We start from the raw sequence: 26,670 nt of genomic DNA, 5'->3' as shown, positions 1-26,670 counted from the left end.
TATACTCCAGTCACATCCAGAGCTGCATGCAGAATTCAGCAAGCTGCCTTTTGGCGCACGGCCAGTAAATATAAGACATTGAGACAATCTTGACTTCTAGTATATACTTTAATTTACTTCAATATCTATAGCTGATCTTGAGAGAATATCGTATACTCCAGATACTTCCAGAGCTGCATGCAGAATTCATCAGGTAACCCCTTGGATCCCTCTAGTAAATATAAGCACTTGGGTCGACCACTCTTGCTTCCTAATAACACATCACTCTACTCCCATCTCTATAACTGATCTTGCGTCATATACTTAAATCACATCCAGAGCTGTAATCAGAATTCTGCCTCTTGTAGTTGACACAGATATTAGTCCATACAATGATGGAGAAGCAATGGTGTTGGCTGTAGGAGACCCTCACCCTACCTAGACCCAGCTTGGATACCCAGGGGCAGTTTGCCTCCCCCTGGTGGCAGGTACAAATGGCTGCCGCTGGTGGGCACAAAGAAGTCTTCACACCCGTTTCTGGCAGTCAGACCTTGACCTTCTTGCCAGTTTTATCTGTGGTGAACAGATGATCTGAGACAGAAGTGCGGTGCCCACATGGCCCCGGGCCCGCGGGCAGACGTCTGACGGCACCGGTGTCTCGATCCGTTGTCAGCCCACCGGCCACTTCAATCAGGAGGCTGCAGTCTGATGGCGCGAGCGCCCCGGCCACATGGCGCGCTGTAACGTTTGGTTTAAGCAACTTGTTTTCTCTTTTTGGATAAATATAAATTTGGGAGAATATTTTTAGATTTGTGGGGTCGCTGAACGCTGACTACATCCAATTCTACACCCGGGGGGGCACTTATTTATAGCAGTCACCAAACTGAAGCAGAGACTAAATTATGAGTGAATCTGCAGAATAACAGAACTCCAATAAAATGATCCCTTGTCTCCGGTCACATCCAAAGCTGCAGTTAGAGTTCTGGGAATCTCAATGCAGCTCTGGAAGTGGCTGGAGTAAAATACCAGGTGAACATCATGGAGATGGAAATTGTAACAATGTTTAAAACCAGAGATGTTTGGGTGATTATCAAGACCACCCTGCCCATACGCCCCATTAGGGCATATGATCAACATAGAGGGGGGTCTCCCACTGAGCCAGGGTCTGTACCAGACATGGCTGACTATTCTGAGGGCTGACATGTAATACTGCACTTCCCATCCGTGTAATGATCCTTAGTGCTCATATTAAAGGGGTTGTTTTTGACGGGACAGCACCTTAAAGAAGAACTTCAACTCCCGGGTCACTCCAGCAGAATAGCGAGTGAAGCTCTGGAGTATAATACAGGATGTAACTCAGGATCAGTAATGTAATGTATGTACACAGTGACTGCACCAGCAGAATAGTGAGTGCAGCTCTGGAGTATAATACAGGATGTAACTCAGGATCAGTAATGTAATGTATGTACACAGTGACTGCACCAGCAGAATAGTGAGTGCAGCTCTGGAGTATAATACAGGATGTAACTCAGGATCAGTAATGTAATGTATGTACACAGTGACTGCACCAGCAGAATAGTGTGTGCAGCTCTGGAGTATACTACAGGATGTAAGTCAGGATCAGTGATATAATGTATGTACACAGTGACAGCACCAGCAGAATAGTGAGTGCAGCTCTGGAGTATAATACAGGATGTAACTCAGGATCAGTAATGTATGTACACAGTGACTGCACCAGCAAAATAGTGAGTGCAGCTCTGGGGTATAATACAGGATGTAACTCAGGATCAGTAATGTAATGTATGTACACAGTGACTGCACCAGCAGAATAGTGAGTGCAGCTCTGGAGTATACTACAGGATGTAAGTCAGGATCAGTGATATAATGTATGTACACAGTGACAGCACCAGCAGAATAGTGAGTGCAGCTCTGGAGTATAATACAGGATGTAACTCAGGATCAGTAATGTATGTACACAGTGACTGCACCAGCAAAATAGTGAGTGCAACTCTGTAGTATAATACAGGATGTATCTCAGGATCAGTAATGTAATGTATGTACACAGTGACTGCACCAGCAGAATAGTAAGTGCAGCTCTGGAGTATAATACAGGATGTAACTCAGGATCAGTAATGTAATGTATGTACACAGTGACTGCACCAGCAGAATAGTGAGTGCAGCTCTGGAGTATAATACAGGAGCTAACTCAGGATCAGTAATGTAATGTATGTACACAGTGACTGCACCAGCAGAATAGTGAGTGCAGCTCTGGAGTATAATACAGGATATAACTCAGGATCAGTAATGTAATGTATGTACACAGTGACTGCACCAGCAGAATAGTGAGTGCAGCTCTGGAGTATAATACAGGATATAACTCAGGATCAGTAATGTAATGTATGTACACAGTGACTGCACCAGCAGAATAGTGAGTGCAGCTCCTTTTATCATATGATTAACATTTTTTCGGCAGAACTGTAAATTCTCTTTAAACACTATTTACTAGACTCAAGAAACTCCTCATAGAGCAATGCTAAATGGAGAGTGCAGCTCTGGAGGGCACACAGCAGCGATCAGGATAGACCCTGCAGCTGTTAATAATGACTTGGTGACTACAGTAGTAATGAATCTATAATGTCAGCGCCCTGTACGTGCTGCGTACATCGCAGCCGGCTAATGTGGGGAACTGTACGGGATCGTCCTAATAAATGAAGATTAATGACTTTGTTAATTATGGACTAGAGCGGTATTTGGCCTTCAGTCTATTCACATAGGCACAAGCGTTCTTCAGTTTGTTGATGCTCATTGACTGCCAATTGCAGGATTTTATTAAATAATGGGATCATTATAGGAACATTACAGGGACACAACAAATCGACAAGGCGGAATGGTAACCCCTAGTTGTCAGTATATTCATACACGTCGTGGAGGAATAACAGAGAAACGGCAGGAGCAGGAGTCCCGGACGTGTCAGGAGAGCTTATCCGTCCTCTAAAGAAACGCAGGGTCCATTATTGGTTAAAAGGCCTTTTCAGAATCAAGTTACCAAGTGCCAAAATGCTGCTTTTGCTAAAATCGCCCCCTATTGGCCACTGTTTGTCATGTTACCCTGCTTTATGTTCAGAGCATGAATACTGCTCCTAGTATTCATATTTGTTGGCCAGAATTAGAAAAACATGGGTCATTTCATTTAGACAAACAGCATCCCCACTGTCCACAGGCTGCGTGTGGTAATAAAGCTCTTTCCCAGTCACATCAATGGAGCTTAGCTGCAATACCAGACACAACCCGTGGACAGGTGTGGCGCTGTTTCTGGAAAAAAAAAAAAAAAAGGAGTTGCGTGTTCCTATTTGTCCGGAATCCCTGTTTGTTGGATCCAGCGTGTCCCCCATTAACAGGTCTTCTGTGGGTCTGCTTCCCGTACGGTCGTCGGAGGCTTTTGTGCTTCTATTCTATGAAATTATAGTAAGATTTCTTTACATCCAATAATCCAGAGAGGTTAATAATCTGCTATTTTTTTCTTCATCTTTGAAGTTATGGAATCAGATTTTAGGGGTAATTTATCAAAACGGGTATTTCACACATCAATTTTGGAGGAAAACTAGCCTAATTTTTAAATTCGAATACAAGTGTCAACATTTTTGCACCATTTTAACAACTTTCTTCCCAGGTATGTTCTGTCCTTTAAGTGATTCTTAAATTGTACTTATAATTTCACAATAAGCTATTTTGTCTGTATATGAGGAATAAGGCCGGTTTCACATTTGCTTTTAGGGCTGCAGCGTTGGCCTGCACACGGCCGCCGCTAAGCCCCGCCCCCTGCCACGCCTCCTCTGGTAGCTCCGCCTCCGGGCGCATGACGCTGCATGCGTCCTGCGTCCCCTATCTTTATCACTGAGGACGCAGGCCGTGCGCAGTATGCGTTTTGGCGGCGCCTGCGTCCTTTTGACGGTGCGCCGACCAGCGCCAAACGCAACCTGTTGCAATTTGGTTGCGCTCGGCGCACCATCAAAAGGACGCAGGTGCCGCCAAATGCATACTGCGCACGGCCTGCGTCCTCAGTGATAAAGATAGGGGACACATGACACATGCAGCGTCATGCGCCCGGAGGCGGAGCTTCCGGAAGGGGCGGGGCTTAGCGGCGGCCATGCGCAGGCCGACGCTGCGGCCTTAAACGTAAATGTGAAACCGGCCTAACACTATTTGTGGCCATTATATGACTTATATCCTGAATTTTCAGCAGTTTTCCCCTCTGCAGTCTCTTGCTAATTGTTCAGTTGTCTCTGAGGTGGTGGGGGGAAGTCGACCTGCTATGATGTCTGTGTGTGCTGTGTATGGGAGACATGAGGGATTGCTGCTCTCCCATCTGTATGTAGCAAATGTTTAGAAGAAGCAGCAATATGTAGGATATTATACAGCACCAATGAGCAGTGTAGCTGTGAATCCAGCACTGGGGTGAGCTAGAACACTTAATAGAAAGTAGCAAGATCTCAAAGTCTTTCTCACTCTCTTACCAAAAACTTTTATATAGACACCTGTAATCTGACCCCTCAGTGAGCTGCCAGACGCTAGTCTAGATTTTAGCAGTACTTCAAAGTGAATGATTAGCTTAGAAACAGGAAGAGGTGAAGGGGATAAATGTAGTACGTAGAGAAATACGTCGTTTTCTCTTGTTATTTATATTTCAAAGTTTCTTAAATTTCCTTGTAATACTGATTTTTGTAGAATTGAATGAAATGACATTGACCAATTAATTACTCTCACTGTCTACCCTGTTTCCCTGAAAATAAGACACTGTCTTATATTAATTTTTGTTCCGAAAGTTGCACCATGTCTTATTTTCGGGGAGGTGTCTTATTTTCATGAGAAACATTCCAGCGCGCTCTACCCTTACATAAGGAACGTTCTGTAGCGTAAAACCAGTAGTCAGACATATAGACCGTTCAGCAGAAAAGCAGACAACAAATCAAAGTAACACACTACGGTACTGTAATTGCCTGACTCCCACACAGGGCCACAAAACATAAGGGCTCTACAATGGCTCCCACACACTTTCTGGATGCTGTACCGCTACTGTAACAATCACCCACAGCAGTTCCTTTACCGTAGCAGCCCCATCATCATTTTGCAGCCCCAAATATTCCCATCATCCCATTGCAGCCCTCATCATCCCTTTACAGTCCCCAATACAGCACCCCCATCAATCCATTACAGCCCCTATCATTCTACAGTACACTATTGCAGCCTCCCATCATCCCGGTATCCCACTGCAGCCTCCCATGTGTGTACCGTACACACACACACCCATACACAGACACACACAGACACACACTTTCACTTTCTTATTGGTTTCCTCCGCGGTGCTGCTTTCGGTGCTTTTGTGGTGCAGGAGCCCTGGGCCAGTCAGAGCGCAGGAGCCCTGGGCCAGTCAGAGCGCAGGAGCCCTGGGCCAATCAGAGCGCAGGAGCCCTGGGCCAATCAGAGCGCAGGAGCCCTGGGCCAATCAGAGCGCAGGAGCCCTGGGCCAATCAGAGCGCAGGAGCCCCGGGCCAATCAGAACGCAGGCGCCCTGGGACAATCACAGCCGAGGAACAATCAGAGGCTATGGATGACGTCAGCTGGCCCATGGTTCCTGCGCTGTGATTGGTGCAGGGCTCATGGACGGAGATCAGCACACAGCTCCGAGGCTAAGATTAACTCCTGCGAACAGCGCGGATGCAGTGGCGGGCACCGGACAGCGGGAGCGAGACACAACTGCATGCACAGAACAAGGTATGCCTTATTTTCGGGGGGGGGCGTGCCTTATATTAGCAGGCACAGTGCTCTCCCTAGCATGCTTTACTTTCGGGGGGCGCCCTATTTTCGGGGAAACAGGGTAATAAGCCCATACTTATAAAATTTTGACTGAATTAACCCCTTCCTGACATCCGACGTACTATCCCGTCCACGGTACCCGGGCCCGTATGACCGTGGACGGGATAGTACGTCTACCGCGATCAGCGGCCGGGTGTCAGCTGATTATCACAGCTGACACCCGGCACTATGTGTCAGGGGCGGTCACGGACCGCCCCCGACACGTTAACCCCTTGCACACCGCGATCAAACATGATCGCGGTGTACCGGGAGTTAAAGGGAAGCATCGGCAGGGAGGGGGCTCCCTCCGTGCTTCCCTGAGCCCCCCACGGCAGCGCAATGTGCAGCGCTGCTGCGGGGGGCTCCTATCCTCCAGGCCCCCGAATCCAAGATGGCGACGGGGGCCTTCGGGGACCTGAGGAAGCTGGCTTCCTCAGTGCCTGCAAAGCGCAGGCAAGAGGAAGTCTGCTTCAATGCCTGTGACAGATTGCTGATCTGTCACAGTGATCTGTGATGTGACAGATCAGCGATCTGTCACAGGACAGTGATGTCCCACCTGGGACTATGTAATAAAGTAAAAAAAAAATTAAAAAAAATGTAAAAATAAATTTAAAAAAATCGCCAAATAAATTAGTAAAAAAAAAAAAAAATATTCCCCAATAAATTCATTTTTTGAAAATAATAAAAAAAAAAACCAATAAAAGTACACATATTAGGTATCGCCGCGTCCGTAATGACCCGCCCTATAAAACTGTCCCATTAGTTAACCCTTTTAGCGAACCCCTTAAAAAATAAAAATAAAAAACGAAGCAAAAAATAATGATTTATTATCATACCGCCAAACAAAAAGTGTAATAACGCGCGATCAAAAAGACGCATATAAATATCCATGGTACCGCTGAAAACGTCATCTTGTCCCGCAAAAAACGAGCCACCACACAGCATCATCAGCGAAAAAATAAAGTTGTAGCTCACAGAATAAAGCGATGCAAAAATAATTATTTTTTATATAAAATAGTTTTCATTGCATAAAACCGACAAAAACATAAAAAAACGACCTAAATGAGGTATCACTGTAACCGTACTGACCCGAAGAATAAAACCGCCTTATCAATTTTACCGCACGCGGAACGGTGTAAACGCACCCCCCAAAAGAAATTCATGAAACGCTGGTTTTTGTTCATTCTGCGTCCCAAAAATAGGAATAAAAAGCGATCAAAAAATGTCACGTGCCCGAAAATGGTACCAATAAAAACGTCAACTCGTCCCGCAAAAAATAAGACCTCACATGACTCAGTGGGTCAAAATACGGAAAAATTATAGCTCTCAAAATGTGGTGATGCAAAAACTATTTTTACAATAAAAAGCGTCTTTTAGCGTGTGACAGCCGCCAAAAATAAAAACCGCCATAAATAGTAAATCAACCCCCCGTTATAATAATATAATAATAATAAATTTTATTTTTATAGTGCCGACATATTCCGCAGCACTTTACATTTCAGAGGGGATTATCACCCCCTTAGTTAGGGAAAAATAATAAAACTAAAAAAAAGTATTTATCTCCATTTTCCCGTTAGGGTAAGGCTGTGTGCACACGCTGCGGATTAGGTGCGGATTCATCCGCGTGGATTTTGTAGAAACCGCAGGTCAAAAGACCTGCGGTTTTACCTGCAGATTGCTCTGCGGTTTTGTCCTGCGGTTTTTCATCTCCTCAATAGAGGAGATGGCAAACCGCAGGAGAATCCGCAGAAAGAATTGACATGTCAATTCTTTCTGCGGATTGAAAACCGCAGATAATCCGCGCGGAAAATTCCGCATCGTCTGCACTGCGGTTTTTGATTCCCATAGGGAATCATGGTACTGGGGTCCGCAGCAGCCAAAACCGCTGCGGAACCGCAGCAAAATCCGCAGCGTGTGCACGCAGCCTTAGGGTTAGGGCTAGGGTTAGGGTTAGGGCTAGGGTTAGGGCTAGGGTTAGGGTTAGGGCTAGGGTTAGGGCTCAGATTAGGGTTAGGGGTGTGTTGGGGTTAGGGTTGGAGTTATAATTGGGGGTTTCCACTGTTTGGGCACATCAGGGGCTCTCCAAATGCAACATGGCGTCTGATCTCAATTCCAGCCAATTCTGAGTTGAAAAAGTCAAATGGTGCTCCTTCCCTTCCAAGCTCTGCCATGCGCCAAAACAGTGTTTTACCCCCACATGTAGGGTATCAGCCTACTCAGGACAAATTGCAAAACAATTTTTGGGGTCCAATTTCTCCTGTTACCCTTAGGAAAATAAAAAATTGGGGGCAAAAATATCATTTTTGTGGAAAAAAATTATTTTTTTATTTTCACGTCCGAGTGTTATAAACTTCTGTGAAGCACTTGGGGGTTCAAAGTGCTCACCACACATCTAGATAAGTTCCGTGGGGGGTCTAGTGTCCAAAATGGGGTCACTTGTGGGGAGTTTCAATAGTTTAGGTACATCAGGGGCTCTCCAAACGCACATGACACCCGCAGACCATTCCATCAAAGTCTGCATTCCAAAACGTCACTGCTTCCCTTCCGAGCCCCGACGTGTGTCCATACAGTAGTTTTCTCCCACATATGGGGTGTCAGCGTACTCAGGCCAAATTGGACAACAACTTTTGGGGTCCAATTTCTCCTGTTACCCTTGGGAAAATGAAAAAATTGCGGACTAATTGATCATGTTTCTGGAAAAAATACGATTTTTTTATTTTCATGCCCTGGCATTATAAACTTCTGTGAAGACCTTGGGGGTTCAAAGTGCTCACCTCACATCTAGATAAGTTCCTTAGTGGGTCTAGTTTTCAAAATGGGGTCATTTGTGGGGGGTTTCCACTGTTTAGGTACATTAGGGGCTCTCCAAAGGCAACATGACACCCGCAGACCATTCCATCAAAGTCTGCATACCAAAACGTCACTACTTCCCTTCCGAGCCCCGACGTGTGCCCATACAGTAGTTTTCACCCACATATGGGGTATCAGCATACTCAGGACAAATTGGACAACAACTTTTGGGGTTCAATTTCTCCTGGTACCCTTGGGAAAATAAAAAAATGGTGACTAAAAGATCATGTTTGTGGAAAAAATACGAATTTTTTATTTTCACGCCCGAGCGTTATAAACTTCTGTGAAGCACTGGGGGGGTCAAAGTGCTCACCACACATCTAGATAAGTTCCTTGGGGGGTCTAGTTTACAAAATGGTGTCATTTGTGGGGGGTTTCCACTGTTTAGGTACATTAGGGGCTCTCCAAAGGCAACATGACACCCGCAGACCATTCCATCAAAGTCTGCATTCCAAAACGTCACTACTTCCCTTCCGAGCCCCGACGTGTGCTCATACAGTAGTTTTCTCCCACATATGGGGTATCAGCATACTCAGGACAAATTGGACAACAACTTTTGGGGTCCAATTTCTCCTGGTACCCTTGGGAAAATAAAAAAATGGTGACTAAAAGATCATGTTTGTGGAAAAAATACGAATTATTTATTTTCACGCCCGGGCATTATAAACTTCTGTGAAGCACTGGGGGGGTCAAAGTGCTCACCACACATCTAGATAAGTTCCTTAGGGGGTCTAGTTTCCAAAATGGTGTCATTTGTGGGGGGTTTCCACTGTTTTGGTACATCAGGAGTTTTCCAAACGCGACATGGTGTCCGATCTCAATTCCAGCCAAAAACGTCAAATGGCGCTGCTTCCCTTCCGAGCTCTGCCATGCGCCCAAATAGTGGTTTACCCCCACATGTGGGGTATCAGCGTACTCAGAACAAATTGCACAATAACTTTTACGGTCCTGTTACCCTTGGAAAAATAAGAATTGAGGGTGAAAAGATCATTTTTGTGGAAAAAATATGATTTTTTAACTGTATGGCTTTATGTTATAAACTTCTGTGAAGCCCATGGGGGTTCAAAGTTCTCACCACACATCTAGATAAGTTCCTTAGGGGTCTAGTTTCCAAAATGGTGTCATTTGTGGGGGATTTCCACTGTTTTGGTACATCAGGGGTTTTCCAAATGCGACATGGTGTCCGATCTCAATTCCAGCCAAAAACGTCAAATGGCGCTGCTTCCCTTCCGAGCTCTGCCATGCGCCCAAATAGTGGTTTACCCCCACATGTGGGGTATCAGCGTACTCAGGACAAATTGCACAATAACTTTTAGGGTCCTGTTACCCTTGGAAAAATAAGAATTGCGGGTGAAAAGATCATTTTTGTGGAAAAAATATGAATTTTTAATTGTATGGCTGTATGTTATAAACTTCTGTGAAGCCCATGGGGGTTCAAAGTTCTCACCACACATCTAGATAAGTTCCTTAGGGGGTCTAGTTTCCAAAATGGTGTCATTTGTGGGGGGTTTCCACTGTTTTGGTACATCAGGGGTTTTCCAAACGCGACATGGTGTCCGATCTCAATTCCAGCCAAAAACGTCAAATGGCGCTGCTTCCCTTCCGAGCTCTGCCATGCGCCCAAATAGTGGTTTACCCCCACATGTGGGGTATCAGCGTACTCAGAACAAATTGCACAATAACTTTTACGGTCCTGTTACCCTTGGAAAAATAAGAATTGAGGGTGAAAAGATCATTTTTGTGGAAAAAATATGATTTTTTTAACTGTATGGCTTTATGTTATAAACTTCTGTGAAGCCCATGGGGGTTCAAAGTTCTCACCACACATCTAGATAAGTTCCTTAGGGGTCTAGTTTCCAAAATGGTGTCATTTGTGGGGGATTTCCACTGTTTTGGTACATCAGGGGTTTTCCAAATGCGACATGGTGTCCGATCTCAATTCCAGCCAAAAACGTCAAATGGCGCTGCTTCCCTTCCGAGCTCTGCCATGCGCCCAAATAGTGGTTTACCCCCACATGTGGGGTATCAGCGTACTCAGGACAAATTGCACAATAACTTTTAGGGTCCTGTTACCCTTGGAAAAATAAGAATTGCGGGTGAAAAGATCATTTTTGTGGAAAAAATATGAATTTTTAATTGTATGGCTGTATGTTATAAACTTCTGTGAAGCCCATGGGGGTTCAAAGTTCTCACCACACATCTAGATAAGTTCCTTAGGGGGTCTAGTTTCCAAAATGGTGTCATTTGTGGGGGGTTTCCACTGTTTTGGTACATCAGGGGTTTTCCAAACGCGACATGGTGTCCGATCTCAATTCCAGCCAAAAACGTCAAATGGCGCTGCTTCCCTTCCGAGCTCTGCCATGCGCCCAAATAGTGGTTTACCCCCACATGTGGGGTATCAGCGTACTCAGAACAAATTGCACAATAACTTTTACGGTCCTGTTACCCTTGGAAAAATAAGAATTGAGGGTGAAAAGATCATTTTTGTGGAAAAAATATGATTTTTTTAACTGTATGGCTTTATGTTATAAACTTCTGTGAAGCCCATGGGGGTTCAAAGTTCTCACCACACATCTAGATAAGTTCCTTAGGGGTCTAGTTTCCAAAATGGTGTCATTTGTGGGGGATTTCCACTGTTTTGGTACATCAGGGGTTTTCCAAATGCGACATGGTGTCCGATCTCAATTCCAGCCAAAAACGTCAAATGGCGCTGCTTCCCTTCCGAGCTCTGCCATGCGCCCAAATAGTGGTTTACCCCCACATGTGGGGTATCAGCGTACTCAGGACAAATTGCACAATAACTTTTAGGGTCCTGTTACCCTTGGAAAAATAAGAATTGCGGGTGAAAAGATCATTTTTGTGGAAAAAATATGATTTTTTAATTGTATGGCTGTATGTTATAAACTTCTGTGAAGCCCATGGGGCTTCAAAGTTCTCACCACACATCTAGATAAGTTCCTTAGGGGGTCTAGTTTCCAAAATGGTGTCATTTGTGGGGGGTTTCCACTGTTTTGGTACATCAGGGGTTTTCCAAACGCGACATGGTGTCCGATCTCAATTCCAGCCAAAAACGTCAAATGGCATTGCTTCCCTTCCGAGCTCTGCCATGCGCCCAAATAGTGGTTTACCCCCACATGTGGGGTATCAGCGTACTCAGGACAAATTGCACAATAACTTTTAGGGTCCTGTTACCCTTGGGAAAATAAAAATTGGGGTGAAAAGATCATTTTTGTGGAAAAAATATGATTTTTTAATTGCACCGCTGTACGTTATAAACTTCTGTAAAGCCCTTGTGGGTTCAAAGTTCTCACCACATATCTAGATAAGTTCCTTGGGGGGTCTAGTTTCCAAAATGGGGTCACTTGTAGGGGGTTTCCACTGTTTAGGTACATCAGGGACTCTCCAAACGTGACATGGCGTCCGATCTGAATTCCAGCCAATTTTGCATTGAAAAAGTCAAACGGCGCTCCTTCCATTCTGAGCTCTGCCATGCGCCGAAACAGTCGTTCCCCCCCACAAATCAGGTATCAGCGTACTCAGGACAAATTGCACAATAACTTTTGCAGTCTAATTTCTCCTGTTACCCTTGGTAAAATAAAAAAAATTGAACCTGAAGTATTTTTTTTGTGAAAAAAAGTTAGATGTTCATTTCTTTTTAAATATTCAAAAAAATTCCTGTGACGCACCTAATGGGTTAATAAACTTCTTGAATGTGGTTTTGAGCACCTTAAGGGGTTCAGTTTTTAGAATGGTGTCACTTTTGGGTATTTTCTATCATATAGACCCCTCAAAGTGGCTTCAAATGTGATGTGGTCCTAAAAATAAAATGGTGTTGTAAAAATGAGAAATCGCTGGTCAACTTTTAACCCTTATAACTTCCTAACAAAAAAAAATTTTGGTTCCAAAATTGTGCTGATGTAAAGTAAACATGTGGGAAATGTTACTTATCAAGTTTTTTGTGTGCCGTATCTCTGTGATTTAAGGGCATAAAAATTCAAAGTTGGAAAATTGCGAAATTTTCAAAATTTTTGCCAAATTTCCATTTTTTTCACAAATAAACGCAAGTTATTTGAATGAAATTTTACCACTAACATGAAGTACAATATGTCACGAGAAAACAATGTCAGAATCACTGGGATCAATGGAAGCGTTCCAGAGTTATGACCTCATAAAGGTACAGTGGTCAGAATTGTAAAAATTGGCCCGGTCATGAACGTGCAAACCACCCTTGGGGGTGAAGGGGTTAAAAGTAATTCACAGTGTTTTTAGCATAAAAATACCCTTAGATTTTTTTTTTACTACCATGAGTGCAGCTCTGGATAGAATCAGTGTCCTTCCCCCTCTGGAAGCTGACTGTATAGCACCTTTCTTACTTCCTCTATAGAAGCAGTCTTCGCAGTTACGCTGTTAGGCTACGTTCACACGTAGCGGACCTCTCGCGGAAATTACCACGAGAATTCCGAATTCCATTCCGCGGGAAAATCGCATTTTAAATTCCCGCGATTTTCCCACGGAAAAACTAGCATTTTGCAAGCGTAATTAGCTTGCAGAATTGCTAGCGTTTTCCAAACGATCTGTAGCATCGCTTGGAGAACTGATTGACAGGTTGGTCACACTCGTCAGTCATAGTGTTTGACGAGTGTGACCAACTTTTTACTATTGAGGCCACCTATGCGGCATCAATAGTAAAAGATAGGATGTAAAAAACAATAAAAAAAATATATATATTGTTATTCTTACCTTCCGGCGTCCCGCCTCTCTCCACGCTCCCGTTCCCAGTAATCCCTTGAGAGAATTACCGCAATGACATCTGTTCTCGCGAATGACCGCGAGACTTCGCGATCCCGCGAGAACGGATGTCATCGCTTGCAAAGGTTTACTGGGACCGGGAGCGGGGAGAGAGGCGGGAAGGCTGCGTGGGACGCCGGAAGGTAAGAATAACAATATTTTTTATTTTAAATTCTATCTTTTACAGGGATATGGTACCCAAAGCCTGGAGGACAGTCTCCTCTCCTCCGGACCGTGGGTACCATCCGCAAATGTTCTGCTTACTTTTCGCATGGTGTGCACAGCCACATGCAGAAAGTAAGCAGAACAATGCAATCCTATGGTGCGGGATCGCCGCGATTCCGCTAAATTAATGAGCATGCTGCGTCTTTTTACCGCGAAGCAATTCCACCGCGGTAAAAACCACAGCATTGTGGAATCCCATAGGAATGCATGGGATGCTTATTTTTGGCGTTTTCGCGGCAAAATCGCACAGTTAAAACCGCCGCGAAAAAACCGCCACGTGTGAACATAGCCTTATGCTGCTGCAGAAGCTCTTCTCCTCCCCAGACAAGCAGGCAGCTATTTCTGTTGGCCGCCCCGCAGTGCACCGGGGGTCTCTGCCTCATTCCTGAAGCCACTGGTGGCAGCTTAAGTCATATTTGTAAGGATAGAATTCAGCTTCCAGCATTCTTTCACTTCATTACTTCATTGCGTTCAATTCTGGGTCACCTAATAGTCAGCAATTAATTTGTTAAAAAAAAAAAATTGATAGCGATGAAGACGGAGCCCTCAGAAAGCCATGCTTGCTGCAGATCAAAGGGCCGTTGCTCCAGGTAATGGTGATTCAGCAGAGCGGGCAGTGCCATGCAGTCTGTGCAGGGTGAGAGTAATATTAATGTGGTTTAAACTTTTGGTTAAAGTTGAATTTCTGTATAAATACAAAGTTCTATGACTTTGTAATATCACTTTTGCTTTACATTCTCACCATTTTCCAGATCTCTGCTGCTGTTAGTACATTCAGCAGCAGTACACCTGTGCATAGCTAGTCCTGCTCTCAGCTGAGAAGTGGATACAATTGTATCCAGTGTAGACAAACAGCAGCAGCTGCACAATGTCTCTGCTACTTTGTTACAATGTATCAGTCTGGGGTGGCAGAACATGGTCTACACTGGATATAGTGCTGGGGGCAGAGCTGACACAGGTGTACTGCCTCTGACCCTAGGGAAAAAAAAAAATCTCATTCACTGATAGCAAGCAGAGATCTTTAAAATATAAAAATGAATGAAACTTTTTAAGCATAAAACATGAAAACCCTTTGAATAACTATAGACCAGTCATTGCATTGCATTTGGTGTAGAATGGGAGGGGAACAGGGGCCGTGCAGTTCTATGGAGCCTGGGTGACGCTCATAGCCATGAAAAATGGTGGCTGAAGCTCAGCAGAACCCGTGAGCCTCACTAGCTGACCTCCGATGTGCTGCAACGTTTTAGTCCTCCCGTCGTGCCCACTGACACTGAGCCGCAGGTGAGCAGGAGTTAATCTTTGCTTCTGTCTCACCCGAAGCCGTGAAAATAGCCCAGAGCGGAGATGGATTTTAATGTTGCACAGAGATACTGGAAGAAGGGGGGAAAGTAAGGCCCAAAATACTCCTCTCATGCTGCCCAGAGGAAACATTAGTGCAAGACGACGGCTTTAATGTGGGAAATGGAACGGTAGATGCTGTTCTGTGCTGTGGCCGACATTTATGATGTAAGCGCTGGCACTGGGCATGTAACGAGCCAGCGGCTCCCAGTAATGGTACTGGTCGTCAGTGATCGCAGGATGATGGATGTCTGCAGTCAGGTCATTGCTGAGAAGTTTAGGACGTGGTTATCCCATTATGGGAGCATATAAGGAGGTGGCGCTAGAAGCTATGGGGCACAAATGGAGCAGATACATTGCAGTCAGCGGCCATACAAATACGCACTGTAAGGTGAAGGGAAACCATTATTATATGGCCTGTAAATCAGATTTGGGTCACTATAAAGGGGTATTGTAGCTGCAGGATATGCCATGGGTGTCTGATCAATGCCTGTACCACCTATGGGGGCCTCACCTGTCTCCAGATAGAGGGGTTCCCCAACCTCTGTTATGGCCACTGTGAATGGAGAGATGACCCCTGCATGTGTCTCTCCATTGACTTCTGTGGGATCTTTGCATTTAACAAGCGTATCTGCTATTTCAAGAACCCCCATAGGAGCGAATAGAGACACAGGCACAGCTGCTTCTCCACGGCGCCATCACGGCTGCTTGAAGACATTGTCGCGCATTCATGTCTCTGTTAACTAGTTCTGATAATATCCAATCATGCTTATTTATTCCGCCATGATCGAAACTCCCCTACTAGTGAATGGAAAAAGCTGCACATGCGCGGCCGTCTCTCCATTCAGAGCAGATGAGAAGTCTCTAAGCTTAGATTTGATATGCAAATGAGGCTGAAGAGCTATGGCAGATCTGAAGCCTCTGTCACTCCAGCTCTATTCTTCACCCAAAGATGTTCTGGAGGAGGCACGAAATGCAGCTGGAGTGGCAGAGGCTTCAGATCTACCATAGCTCTTCAGCCTCATTTGATTATCAATTAAAAAAAAATTCCTCAGTAATGAAGGAATGGACCAGCCATGTAACAATAATTCTGGACTTGTGTTTGATAAAATTACATGTTTCGGTGAGTCAAATCCTGCTGACAGGACCCCTTAAGGTCTGCTTACACTGTCGGACTCCAAGGAATGCTCGTTTCTCGATAAACAGGTTGTTGATCACCCAATATTAAATGATCTCTGGTACTCTGATCAGCTCTCTTTTTATTGGCTTCTTGCAGAACATTTTGCTTATTCTCAACTGCCAATCTGAACAAGCAGAGCCGCAGGGTGAAGCATGCTGGAGCCGCAGCGTGAAGCATGCTGGAGCCGCAGCGTGAAGCATGCTGGAGCCGCAGGGTGAAGCATGCTGGAGCCACAGGGTGAAGCATGCTGGAGCCGCAGCGTGAAGCATGCTGGAGCCGCAGGGTGAAGCATGCTGGAGCCGCAGGGTGAAGCATGCTGGAGCCGCAGCGTGAAGCATGCTGGAGCCGCAGGGTGAAGCATGCTGGAGCCGCAGGGTGAAGCATGCTGGAGGTGCAGCGTGAAGCATGCTGGAGCAGCAGGGTGAAGCATGCTGGAGCCGCAGGGTGAAGCATGCTGGAGCCGCAGGGTGAAGCATGCTGGAGCCGCAGGGTGAAGCATGCTGGAGCCGCAGGGTGAAGCATGCTGGAGCCGCAGGGTGAAGCATGCTGGAGGTGCAGCGTGAAGCATGCTGGAGGCGCAGCGTGAAGCATGCTGGAGGCGCAGGGTGAAGCATGCTGGAGGCGCAGCGTGAAGCATGCTGGAGCCGCAGGGTGATGCATGCTGGAGGCGCGGCGTGAAGCATGCTGGAGCCGCAGGGTGAAGCATGCTGGAGGCGCAGCGTGAAGCATGCTGGAGCCGCAGCGTGAAGCATGCTGGAGGGCACAGCGTGAAGCATGCTGGAGGGCACAGTGTGATGCATGCTGAGGACAGTGTGAAGCATGGTGGAGGGCACAGTATAAAGCATGCTGGATGGGGCACAGTGTGAAGCATGCTGGAGGGCACAGTGTGATGCATGCTGGAGGTGCTGTGTGACGCATGCTGGAGGTGCTGTGTGACGCAGTCTGTGATGAGAGGGGGTGTATTTCAGACTACCACAGGCACTAATAGACTATTCATCAGATCTGGAGCTACCAATCAGAGAAGGTATAAAATGACATAAAGCGATGTCCTATTTCTTCTTTGTTCACATCCAAAGATTAAGAATAATGTCAGCCGTCATTCGCTCCCTGAAGATGATCATGTCCCACTGGCTGTCACCTTGTCCTCTACGCTCCCATGATGCACTGCAATGATCACATGAAATTGGGGCAAGATAAGGAAAGTGTTTCTTGTGGATTTCTTTTTATTATTATTAACCCCAGACTTCCCAGCTGCTTTACATGTGAGAGAGGGTTTACATACAAAATCCAGGTATAAAGGACCGTGACAGACTGGTACAGAGGGTAACAGAGCCTCGCTCAGTGGCAGACCGTGCACAGGGCACTGGGGAAGGAGGCCGTGAACGTCCTCTCCATCTGATGCGCAGTCCGGGCCGTGGTAGCGCAGCATCGGCTCCTCCAGTCGTCGGCGTTATCAGCTCTTACGTCTTTTACACAACCTTGAGTCTCTGTTTGTAGCAGAATGTCAGAGAAACATCGTCCTATCTTCATTCCCCGACACACAGGATCCTAGATATAAAGCTGCAGACTCCAGGAGTGGCCCATGGTCCTTGAATCAGTACAGTATGAGTGTTAAGTGTCTACTCTCTGGGGGTCCCACTGCTGAGACCCTCACCAATAATGAGAACGAGGTTCCTGTATCCTCCTAGTGGCGAACCCTATGCACGAATCTTGGCTAGAGAAATCTGACTACAGCGCTCGTGTTATATCTCATACTCCTCACCGGAGCTGTTCTGCTGGCTCAGTGGTTAGTTCAGTCTCCTGGCATCACCAGGGCTGCCCTGTTGGCTTAGTGGTTAGTTCAGTAGCCTTGCTTCACCAGGACTGCCCTGCTGGTTCAGTGATTAGTCCAGTCTCCAGGCATCACTGGGGCTGCCCTGATGGCTCAGTGGTTAGTTCAGTCTTCTGGCATCACCGTGGCTGTCCTGCTGGCTCACTGGTTAGTTCGGTCTCCTGGCATCAATGGAGCCTTCCCGCTGACTCAGTGGTTAGTTCTTTCTCCTAGCATCACTGTGGCTGTCTTGCTGATTCAATGGTTAGTTCTGTATCCTGGTATCATTGGGGCCCTCCTGCTGACTCAGTGTGTAGTTCACACTCCTGGAATTACAGGGGATGTCCTGCTGACTCAGTGGTTAATTCTGGCATCACCGGGGCTGTCCTGCTGGCTCATTGGTTAGCTAGGTCTCCTGGCATCAATGTAGTTCTCCTGATGGCTCAGTGGTTAGTTTGGTCTCCTGGCATTACTGTTGCTCCTCCGTGTTGTCTCCTTAACTGGCTCAGTGGTTATTATTACCTCTAGACCTTGTCTTTAACTTTAGTGTGAAACCCTACATGTGATTTGTTTTATTAAGTCCAGTTATTTTACCTTCTTACCAAAATCTACAAATGTCAGGATTTGGCTTTTTGTGCCTTTTCTGCCCCCACATTTCCTGATTGCATCAATCCAGTTTGGATCTTCAGACTCTGACATTTATGTTGTTTCAGAATATTCCGGAGCAGTGCGGACCGTCGGCACTCAGCGATCGGCTGCAGCAGTTATATCGCGATGTGGTCGTCTTTCAGGAACAGCAGGAAACTACAGGTGAGAGGAAAGGGTTAACTGACAATAACCTGAAAACCTGCGGCTCATCGTCTGTGTCACCCAGATACGGAGAAGGGGAGGCAAGGACGTTACGCTCCACAGCACAGTAGGGGGCGCCCTGAATGGCATGTAATGTAACTCCATATAACCAGGGTCTGTAATGCCGCCATATGGCTGCCAATAGTCGCCAACGTCTGATGCCCATTTATATAGGGCACCCTCTCCCCCGATCTATAGCAAACAGTAGTGGTATGTGTGGTGCCCACAGAGGACCCCAAACAGAGCAGACCCTGACTTTATACAGACTCCAGGCCATACTCCTCTTTACACAGACCAGGACCCCTGTATACAACCCCTCCCCCACCTCATTTACAGACCCCTGACCAAGCAGTGCCTGTTTATAAATCCCAGCCCAGACCCTTCCTTAAACAGACCCCAGACCGGACCCCCCCCCCCATATTCACCAGACCCGAGCCCACTTTATTCTAGGAGAAGTTCTATACCAACCCCAGACATTTCTACAGACCCAAGGCCAGACCCCATTATGTAGACACTAAAACAGGACCCATTTATAGAAATATTACTCCCCCATATACAACCCTTTGCCCCCTCCTGTTTATAGACTCTGAACCCCCCTATATCACCTTTTATATAAGCACCAGACCTTGTCTCTCCTAAATACAAACCTACACACTGCAGACCAGGCCCTTCGCATCTACAGACCCCTCCCATTGGCAATCGCCAAACTATAGCCCCCTGTAGGTAGACCCCTTTATATATAGACACTAGAATAAGACGCCCCCACCTGATTAGAAACCCCCCAAATTGCAAACTCCATGAGGCCTCCTCTGCTTGCAGACCCCAGAACTGACCCCTCCAGGAATGGAGACCAGTGTAGGAAGGAGACGTGAATCTGCGCCATTCGTGGGGGGGTAGGATGTGTTGACAGAGTACGTGGTTGCTGCAGTGGCCATTAGGGTGTCGGCCCCCCATGGTCGTGGTCAGACTCCTCATTCAGATGTTTGTCATCAGCTGCAGGTGATGGAGTTTGGCCGCTAACCGAACGGTCACATGACGGTAACGGCCACGTTTCTGCTGCGCCGGACCCTTCTACAGCTCAGCAAGATGTGGACGATGGCGCGACACAGAAGCCCTCCCAGGTGGGTTGTGATCCGGGCAGCGGACTACTACTCCATCATCTGCTGTGCAAGCACACCTCAGCACTGATGGGAAACAGAATTATACTCCATACACATCCAGAGCTGCATTGATTAGTATTTGCAAAAAAGCAAAATCCCCTTTTACAGGGAGAAAAACATTTAAAGGGACGGTTCAGCTTCTCACGAGAGGGGTGTCGGGGAGTCACAGTCTACAGGTGATCATTTACTGCAGCGTTTTGCGCTCTTGCTTCCTCGGAGCTGCACTTCTCCAGCAGTATATCTGGGGGAGTGACATCACTTGTGATGTCACTGTATGATGTCATCAGCGTCTCACCGCTGCACTGTTGTGTGCTATGAATAGGACGGTGACTGCGGAGCTGGGGCGAAGCTGCGAGGGGTTTTTGCTCTGCTGATCAGCAGCCACATCCAGTGGGAACACTGTGACCCGTGAGATCCTTTGATCTGATGCCCGCTACTGTCTTGTGACCTCCTGCTCTCGCTGTATGGCACCAGTCAGGTCATTGTGCTCTGAAGACACCGACATGGACCGAACGCCTCTGAGAGCCGATCAGTGACAAGCAGGGGCCTTTATAGGAGACCGGGCACATAAAGAAATCAGGTCATGTGGGTCGTGTTCATACTCTGCAATTAGGTGGCATTTTTTGGGCTACGTCACGGTCTCCCCAACAATCCGGAGCAAGGGCCTCTAAAAATGGTCAATCAGAATGGGTGGCTTATGGGATGGTCAAAGATGGTGGCGCCCCGTATTCGGTGACAGGTGATGAATGAGGGGTGCAGGCTCCATTTTTTGCCTTCTGCTTCTCTGGATGGGTCCTATCTCCCCGATCATTTGTCCTGTGGAAAGTTAATAACAAGAGATGGGCAAACCCAGTAGGTGTTTGGTGCAGACGCCAAACTTTACTGTTCGGGACTTCACCAGGAAGTCCGTGTTACTGTTCGAGTTCGGCTGCCCGAACACCGGGTGTTTGTCGCACTGTCATGTGCATGGCAGCGCGGTGAAATCATCCCCGCCGGTCAGAGCCGCGGTTCCCACGCTGTCAAAAGACAGCGGGAGCTCTCAGCTGTGATTGGAGGTATAAAGTTTACCTCCGGTCACTGGTGTCAGCTGATGATGGGACAACTGATCCCATCATCCGACCCCTGCAGCTGCTAATTACAGTGAGAGCAGGAGCGGCGGATGGGAGTATTCATCAGCCGCTCCTACGCCGTAAATAAATAATTAAAAAAAAAAACAACAACTGGCGTGGGTTCCCCTTATTTCTGCTAACAAGTCAGACAAAACTCAAAACTGGGGGCTGCAACCCTCAGCTGTCAGCTTCAGCAAGGCTGGTTATCAAGAATAGAGGGGTCCCCACGCTGGTTTTTAATTATTTAACCCCCTAACTCCCGGAGCTTTTTTCAGTTTTGCATTTTAGTTTTTCGCTCCCCATCTTCCCAGAGCAATAACTTTTTTATTTTTCCATCAATATGGCCATGTGAGGGCTTATTTTTTGCGGGACGAGTTGTACTTTTGAAATGACATCATTGGTTTTAGTATGTCTTGTACTGTAAAATGGGAAAAAAAATTGCAAGTGTGGTGAAATTGCAAAAAAAAAAGTGCAAACCCGCACTTGTTTTTTGTTTGGCTTTATGGCTAGGTTCACTAAATGCTAAAGCTGTCCTGCCATTATGGTTTTACAGGTCATTACGAGTTCATAGTCACCAAACAAGTCTAGGTTCTTTTTTTTTATCTAAGTGGTGAAAAAAATTAAAAAGTTTGCTTAAAAAAAAAAAAAAAAAAAAAAATTTTTTGCACCATTTTCCGATACCCGTAGCGTCTCCATTTTTCGTGGTCTCGGGTTGGGTCAGAGCTTCTTTTTTGCGCGCCGAGCTGACGTTTTTAAGGATACCATTTATGTGCAGATACGATCTTTTGATCGCCCGTTATTGCATTTTAATGCAATGTCGCGGTGACCAAAAAAACGTAATTCTGGCGTTTCGATTTTTTTTTCCCGTAACGCCTTTTAGTGATCGGGTTTTTTATTCATAGATCTGGCGATTCTGAACGCGTTGATACCTAATATGTGTATGTGTGATTTTTTTTTTTTTTTTTATTTTATTTTGAATGGGGCAAAAGGGGGGGTGATTTAAACTTATATATATTTTTTTTTTTTCATATTTTTTTAAAACATTTTTTTTAAATTTTGGCATGCTTCAATAGCCTCCATGGGAGACTAGAAGCATCCACAACTCGATCGGCTCTGCTACCTATAGGCAATCGCCTATAGGTAGCAGAATTACAGCATTGCTATGAGCGCCGACCACCGGCAATGACTCATCAACAACCATAGAGGTCTCTATGAGACCTCAGGTTGTTATGGCAATGCATCGCTGACCCCTGATCACATGACGGGATTTCACCGCAGTTCAGCCCAGCTGAGAACGGAGCCTCAGTGACCCGACATAACCTCTATGACGTCACCACCGGTCTCTGAGGCTGCTCTCACAGCATCTCATTCACAAGTGATTTTCAGCCTGGACGGACGCATCTTGGCACCGTCCAGGTTGAAAACTGTTTCTCCACCAGACATGGATTACAGCGTGGGACAGAACGACGGACAGGTGTGGTATATTGTTGTTTTTTTATTTTACTTTTATTATAGGAGAACTAGGGCTTAGCTGGAATTAGACGTTTAAATAAAAATGGAAAACTATGCTTAAATAAGTTTCTAATAAAGGACTTTATTCTGGCTGTGTCTTTATTTACTGTACAACTATAGGATTAGTAATAGATAGGTGTCTTATAGACGCCTCTTCATTACTAAGCTGTGGGCTTGATGTCACCTGACAATACAAAGGTGACATCAACCCCACAAATATGAACCCCATTTGCCATCTTACAGGGCAAGTGGGAAGAGACGGGCAAAGCGCCAGAATTGACACATCTAATAGATGTGCCTTTTCTGGGCAGCTGCGGGCTGCTATTTTTAGGCTGGGGAGGGCCAATATCCATGGCCCCTTACCAGCCTGAGAATACCAGCTCCCAGCTGTCTGCTTTAGCAAGGTTGGTTGTCAAAAATGGGGGGGACCCCACGCCGTTTTTTTTTTAAAACTATTTATTGAAATATTTAAAAAAAAAACAGCGTGGGGACCCCTCTATTCTTGATAACCAGCCTTGCTGAAGCTGACAGCTGAGGGTTGCAGCCCCCAGCTGTAAGTTTTACCTGGCTGGTTAGCAAAAATACAAGGGAACCCATGCAATTTTTAAAAAAAATTATTTATTTACAGTGCAGGAGCTGCTGAGGAATACTCCCATCCGCCGCTCCTGCTCTCACTGTAATTAGCGGTAGCAGGTGTCGGATGATGGGAGCTGTTGACCCATCAGCTGACACCAGTGACCAGAGGTAAGCTTTATACCTCCGATCACAGCTGAGTGCTCCCACTGTCTTGACAGCGTGGGAACAGTGGCTCTCTGACCGGCAGAAATGATTTCCCCGCCGATCAGAAGCGGTGTTTGCTGCGCTGCCATGCACATTACAGCGCAGCAAACACTGGATGTTCGGGCCCCTAGTCAAGTGAATGGGGTTCTGGTACCTGAACCTAAACTTTTTGTAACTGTTCGGCTGGACCCGAACATCCAGGTGTCCGCCCATCTCTATTAATAACTCACCATTATAGTGATGCCCCCTAATTACAGTTCCTGCATCGCACGGTTCCCACCCTGACACCTGTCGACGGGGGATTTCGGGAGTGTAAACTTTCACAACTACTGTTATGGATTTTCTGGTTAAATGCGTTTCTCTCAGCTGAGGGTTCGTTACAATAAATGTTCTAATAAATTACAAATGAGCAAACCCGTTCGTACCACGCTAAACAACGAACTTGGACGTGTGCCGCACGTCTGTTGCAAAGTTTGGGATTCTGGGGGCTGTCCATTGACAGAGAAATTTTTTTGTTCCAGATCCAGAGTTCGGGTCCCCGTTGTTCGGTTTGTCACTATTGTATCCTCTCTAGACAGTTCTCCAAAAGCTAAACCCATCAGCAGCCCAGCTCTCTCACCTGTCCTCATAGTTTGTTACTATGTATCGGTGCAGGGAACAGATATTGGTCCTTGGAGGACACAGTTCAGATCACAGAGGATACACTGGATACATTGTAACAAACCCTCGGCCTATAGCTGACTAGAAGAATGCTTCAATTCCCTGACAGCAAACAGAGATCTTGAAAATACTGACATAATCAAAGTTATATTAGCAAATTACAGAACTTTCCTTATGGCGAATGTTGTTTTTTACAGGTTCCTCTGGATGACGTTCTGTCACTGACACAGCGTCCTTCAATTGTCGTATCCAAGGCCAAGAAAAGGAAAGCCAAGGGGCTGTTCACATGATGAACCTCAGCAGGAGGGGGCGACACTACGCAGGACAGGTGCCGTGGCCCCCGCAGCATCACCTCTGCCATTGATTCACTGCAGAGTACAGGTTCCCATCTGACAAGCTGTGGCCCCCTAGTGGTGAATATGCAGATGACACCCTGTGTGTGGGGATCCGGCCACCAGGAATCTACTGCAGACTAAACGCAGGAAATCGCCTACTAGTTTATATTTAATTTAGAAGTGATTATTTCTAATAAATTTGTTTTCTTACAGATCTGCCCCTTTATTATTTCAAGCACATTGGGATGATCTGCAGTAATAGCGATGCGATATTCTGCAGGTGTATGGATATGTAAGGGTTTATAATTAATACAAGGAGCAACTAAAAACTGACAAAATAGTCCAACAACCTGCACTGATCACCGAGGGGGAGAACAACCCCTGTAATGAAACACATCGGAATTCTACTGTATTTTCCCCATAGACTTTCTGCACTGACTACTGAATATAGACAGCAGGGAAAGGGTGCACAGCAGCACAGAGCATCTCAGGATCAGTAATGTATGTACACAGTGACTGCACCAGCAGAATAGTGAGTGCAGCTCTGGAGTATAATACAGGATGTAACTCAGGATCAATAATGTAATGTATGTACACAGTGACTGCACCAGCAGAATAGTGAGTGCAGCTCTGGAGTATAATACAGGAGGTAACTCAGGATCAGTAATGTATGTAAAAAGTGACTGCACCAGCAGAATAGTGAGTGCAGCTCTGGAGTATAATACAGGATGTAATTCAGGATCAGTAACGTAATGTATGTACACAGTGAATGCAGCTCTGGAGTATAGTACAGGATATAACTCCGGATCAGTAATGTAATGTATGTACACAGTGACTGCACCAGCAGAATAGTGAGTGCAACTCTGGAGTATAGTACAGGATGTAACTCAGGATCAGTAATGTAATGTATGTACACAGCGACTGCACCAGCAGAATAGTGAGTGCAGCTCTGGGGTATAATACAGGATGTAACTCAGGATCAGTAATGTAATGTATGTACACAGTGACTTGCACCAGCAGAATAGTGAGTGCAGCTCTGGGGTATAATACAGGATGTAACTCAGGATCAGTAATGTAATGTATGTACATAGTGACTGCACCAGCAGAATAGTGAGTGCAGCTCTGGAGTATAATACAGGATGTAACTCAGGATCAGTAATGTAATGTATGTACACAGTGACTGCACCAGCAGAATAGTGAGTGCAGCTCTGGGGTATAATACAGGATGTAACTCAGGATCAGTAATGTAATGTATGTACACAGTGACTGCACCAGCAGAATAGTGAGTGCAGCTCTGGTGTATATTGCAGGATGTAACTCAGGATCAGTAATGTAATGTATAGGCACAGTGACTGCACCAGCAGAATAGTGAGTGCAGCTCTGGAGTATAATACAGGATGTAACTCAGGATCAGTAATGTAATGTATGTACACAGTGAGTGTACCAGCAGAATAGTGAGTGCAGCTCTGGGGTATAATACAGGATGTAACTCAGGATCAGTAATGTAATGTATGTACACAGTGACTGCACCAGCAGAATAGTGAGTGCAGCTCTGGGGTATAATACAGGATGTAACTCAGGATCAGTACTGTAATGTATGTACACAGTGACTGCACCAGCAGAATAGTGAGTGCAGCTCTGGTGTATATTGCAGGATGTAACTCAGGATCAGTAATGTAATGTATAGGCACAGTGACTGCACCAGCAGAATAGTGAGTGCAGCTCTGGAGTATAATACAGGATGTAACTCAGGATCAGTAATGTAATGTATGTACACAGTGAGTGTACCAGCAGAATAGTGAGTGCAGCTCTGGGGTATAATACAGGATGTAACTCAGGATCAGTAATGTAATGTATGTACACAGTGAGTGTACCAGCAGAATAGTGAGTGCAGCTCTGGGGTATAATACAGGATGTAACTCAGGATCAGTAATGTAATGTATGTACACAGTGACTGCACCAGCAGAATAGTGAGTGCAGCTTTGGTGTATATTGCAGGATGTAACTCAGGATCAGTAATGTAATGTATATGCACAGTGACTGCACCAGCAGAATAGTGAGTGCAACTCTGGAGTATAATACAGGATGTAACTCAGGATCAGTAATGTAATGTATGTACACAGGAGTGCACCAGCAGAATAGTGAGTGCAGCTCTGGGGTATAATACAGGATGTAACTCAGGATCAGTAATGTAATGTATGTACACAGTGAGTGTACCAGCAGAATAGTGAGTGCAGCTCTG

At 45.9% G+C, this 26,670-nt stretch overlaps 1 protein-coding gene across 3 annotated transcripts in view; it reads left to right on the top strand.

The window, feature by feature from the left end:
- The window catches only part of NHEJ1 (non-homologous end joining factor 1), a 111,223-nt gene extending 86,583 nt beyond the window's left edge, over positions 1-24,640 (top strand). For all 3 annotated transcript variants that reach the window (XM_073545429.1, XM_073545430.1, XM_073545428.1), the window contains 3 exons: positions 18,737-18,833; positions 19,866-19,993; positions 24,291-24,640. In XM_073545429.1, the coding sequence (XP_073401530.1) occupies positions 18,737-18,833; positions 19,866-19,993; positions 24,291-24,383 (318 nt within the window). In that variant the 3' untranslated portion in view covers positions 24,384-24,640. The remainder of the gene's footprint in view (positions 1-18,736; positions 18,834-19,865; positions 19,994-24,290) is intronic.
- Positions 24,641-26,670: the final 2,030 nt, after the last annotated feature.

The sequence above is a fragment of the Dendrobates tinctorius genome, unplaced genomic scaffold, assembly GCF_039654945.1.
Source record: "Dendrobates tinctorius isolate UK_male_01 unplaced genomic scaffold, ASM3965494v1 ptg000143l, whole genome shotgun sequence".
NCBI lineage: Eukaryota > Metazoa > Chordata > Amphibia > Anura > Dendrobatidae > Dendrobates > Dendrobates tinctorius.
This window is presented reverse-complemented; position numbering and strand designations above follow the sequence as displayed.